The 3,962-nt window shown below is 37.0% G+C and overlaps 1 protein-coding gene across 3 annotated transcripts in view; it reads right to left on the bottom strand.

Moving 5' to 3' along the window:
• Positions 1-3,508, bottom strand: part of LOC106467781 (dachshund homolog 2-like) — a 117,645-nt gene extending 114,137 nt beyond the window's left edge. For all 3 annotated transcript variants that reach the window (XM_022396711.1, XM_022396717.1, XM_013928161.2), the window contains exon 1: positions 2,515-3,508. In XM_022396711.1, the coding sequence (XP_022252419.1) occupies positions 2,515-3,299 (785 nt within the window). In that variant the 5' untranslated portion in view covers positions 3,300-3,508. The remainder of the gene's footprint in view (positions 1-2,514) is intronic.
• Positions 3,509-3,962: the final 454 nt, after the last annotated feature.

The following is a 3,962-nucleotide window of genomic DNA, read 5'->3' as shown; positions in this document are numbered from 1 at the left end:
CCCTACTATTTATGTTTTTTGGGTTTTCATCAAAACGTCTTTCTTATAAACCATTACATTTTCTTGCGAATGTAGGATGGAATTTTTAACATTTACAAATTATTTTCCAGAAAACGTTATTCCATACACTACTTAATCAAGTTATTTTACGTGTACGTAGCTAAGTCCTGAAACATTATAAATTATTATAGAAATACAATAACAGGAGACGTATCAGGAGTTAAAACAGAATCTTAATTCCAATAAGTGACTTTGTAATTGAATATAATACAGGGAGGTTTGTTCATAGGTTATTTTGGCATGCGTCCATCCTCACCGAATATCATATTCGATCTGTTAGGATTAAACAAACACTGAAAGGTGAATCGTGATAATACTTATAGTGTATATCAACAGCTAAGTAACTTTGTATGTGTTTATATTAATTCTATATCACGTCTGTAAACAAAACTTCACCATTACACTAACACTAACCATTGACATTACTCAAATATACATGGGATGGGTCACAGTCAATTCCCACCGCGTAGAAATATTAAAAATACTGATTCTGTTCTATTTCATGGGACTTTTTACATGCGAATAATACATTTGCAATGTCAGACTGATCTTGTGATTATGCAATACTTGTAGGTTTGTTTTCCTTTATTAGAAAAGTTTACCGTGGCCCACCCCGTATGTATGCTATACTCAGAGAGGACGATCCATAACTGACATGCAAAGCATATAATTTTTAACGAAATTTGTACTCATTTAACAACGAAAATACAAACGATACAGAGAGTCGAAACCAAGTAAACTCTCTATAAAGTACTTATATAAACACTCAAGAAAACACCTCAACAACCATACCATTCGCGCGTTCCTCCTCCATATCAAAAATGCGAGAGAAAAGTGGTTCTCTAAGTACTCTGCTATTAATTTATTGAAAGCTTTCAACATCAATGTTTACATATGACTCTCCTACGGAGCTATGGCCCATAATCACAGTGCTGAAAGTTTCACAATGTTTATAAACTTACATATACCGGTTTGTTTATATAAGTATCATTACACGCTCTACCAAAGTTATACACGCATACTATCGTGCATTGCGTACTTTTACGAGTAAATAGTATTTCAAATGCTTAGGAAATAAAACTTAAGCAACACAATTATAATATTTTGTATTTCAGTAGTATTCGACAAAAGCGAAGATTTTTGTAGAAAAAAAAATTCCATCTTACTTCTATCATTGGACGGTTATATGTTTTTTCCATTATATTTTATTTTGTTAACAATATTTTAGTATGGTCTGTTCTCGGAAAATAAACATACGTACGTTTTAAAAAACTATTATCATTTAAAGAAACCATGTTGAAAAAGAGTCGAAAATACCTAAAAATACACCGGTATTTTGTTACCTTGGTTTTTGTTTTTTTTGTTGAACGTTTGCTTTCATCATAACCTATAGAAGATGAGATTTCAAATCTCCTGGCTGATGGGAGCTGTTCAGTATATGCCCATATGTTTGTATAATTCTTAGATTTTTGAGTTCTAATCAATAGATTAAATCTAATGAAAATAATATTAATCAGAGAGAAGATAAGTGCTAAATAATTAACTACGAATCAAAATTATTGAGTTATCAAACTGTTTAAAAGTAAAAATACAACACTGAAGAGAAGAGTCAGTTGTAATTTTAACATATGTTACTCTTCTTACGTTCCCGTGTGTGATCACACTCTTAAGTTAAAATATTCTAGATGGGTGGATGGGAGGATCAGTAGCGTTTAGATGTGATGTTAGATTACTTATAAGTAAATATACAGGAAATTAAACATTTTTGTAGGGAAAAGGTTTTAAGTAATTGAACCCATAACAAACGTTAAATAGAGATATTTTTCCCCCTGTATCTTCACTGACAGTTAATCAGTCTGATCTTCATAATCTATCATGCTTTCATTTCCTCTACCATTGTTTTATTGTACACAGTAGAGCACTTTTCGAAATGTTTAGTGAAAATAAACAAATTATTGGGATATCACAGCTGAAAGTCCTAAGCAGCACTTAAAAATATAGAGTTATTTTTATTGCCATAATTCAGCTCTTTTGAGAGGTTATAAGAGATTAGAAAATATTTAACCCATAATTTACTTTCAATGAGAATAAATAACTAAGGATGAAAACTCTGATTTCGTGTGTGACAGTTTTTAACCATAACATATAATATAATAAAGAAACGTACAAATTGTAACTTACTAAGAACATGATTTATCTTCGAACAAGTGATGATGTTTTTAATTGTTTGAGAAAGTTGTACCATTTGGTTTCCATACAACTAAGCTGTTGGTAACTTTAGTAAAACAAGTATAACTTGAAACTGTGCAGGGGATAAAGACGAACATTATATTGAAGCCAAATTGTCGTAACTGTATTCAACACTAAACAATCTACAAAATAACATCCTATTAAAAACAAACAAATAGATAAGTGAAAGGCTAATCAATGGAACTTCCGCTCAGTACGGCCTACCTGGCAGTGGTGCAGTCCTTGTACAGAATATCAAACTCTTTGCAAGACAACAGCTTACAACGATTCACGCCGGGTTGGATTGCTCCCAGTCCTCGCAAGATCCGGACCTGTTCTACGTTACACACAATCGGATTGATGTCCAGCCGTTTCAGTTTGGTGTAAACTGTGTGCAGTCCTCCGACAAGGTGTTTCAGGAACAGTTCAAAGGCTTGTGGTAGACACAGCAGATATTCGTTCTGCACACGGAAAGCGGCCACTTTGGCTCCGCGATAATCGATCAGGCGACACTCATGGGCTGAATCTGCGGGAATCCCAGGCGGAGAACCCGAATGCATCGGGCGCTCCAGCCGGTTACCGCCGTACCCGTAACTGCTAGGCATAAGGGACCAGGGCATTCCAGAAACAGACACCCCAGGAGAAGTGTGGTTCATTTCGACGCCTGACTTGACTCCTGCACTGATCATACTAGCCACAGTCGAGGCAAGAGAAGCGGGCGTGAATTGACGAGTGGCTAGGTCCGGCAACAGACTGGAACCGGGAGGACTCGGGGACGAGCCTGTGCCTGACCCCTGGCCAGGAGAACCAGCCCCGTTCAGCTGACTTATGAGAGGCTCGCCAGGCACGTGGGGATGACCTTGTCCTGAAGGGGAAGTGGAAGAATGTCCAGTTCGTGGACTTTCTCTCTCTGAACCAGTACAGAAAGTCTCTGATCTCATGCTATTTTCTGAAGGATTAGGCTTGGTTTCTGAAAGAGAGGCAGTTCCAGTTCCGGCTGTAGCCTCCATCTTATTATACAATATCCTAACCAATCTTACTTACAACTTTACTTCGTGGAGTTCATAATATTTTCTTGGGGCATGTAGAGACACCTCATGAGCTTCAGTCTTGATCCATTCGTGTCCCACCACTCACAGCTCTCAAACGTCAAAGCCTGTGGCTGCCAACGCAACTTGATTCGTTGCACGAATTAGCGATTAAGCGTCAAGACACAGCATAAAGCTGTAGCACCCAGATAGACTATAACTTGGGAGTAAAGCTTTCCTCGACATCGGCACAGGCTTGCTAACGCCCTTATGTGCCTGAGGCGCGCTCCCATAGTTTGCAACCAATGCGCGCACTCGTTCAAGAGACTTTCTGTCATACAGCGAGATTTATGTGGAGAGATAAATGTATTCATGTATACTTTCAGTTTGTAATGTACGGTGCAAACCTAGCACAATATGTCATAGACACTTATATACTCTTATTACTGTACTAAGTCTCGTTCTCAACATGTCTTACTTCTAAGCTACTTTTACAGGTCCGAAAGGATTATTTTTCTTCCAACTAATCATTTTATTTCTTCTCCAACTACAATTTAAGAAATGCACTTTTAAACACCTGTTCACGTCATGTAATGAAGATAGTGCCGTGTACATATATATTACTCGTAAGTTACAACCTTTATA

This window comes from Limulus polyphemus, unplaced genomic scaffold (genome assembly GCF_000517525.1).
Source record: "Limulus polyphemus unplaced genomic scaffold, Limulus_polyphemus-2.1.2 Scaffold83, whole genome shotgun sequence".
In the NCBI taxonomy this organism is placed as follows: Eukaryota; Metazoa; Arthropoda; class Merostomata; order Xiphosura; family Limulidae; genus Limulus; species Limulus polyphemus.
This window is presented reverse-complemented; position numbering and strand designations above follow the sequence as displayed.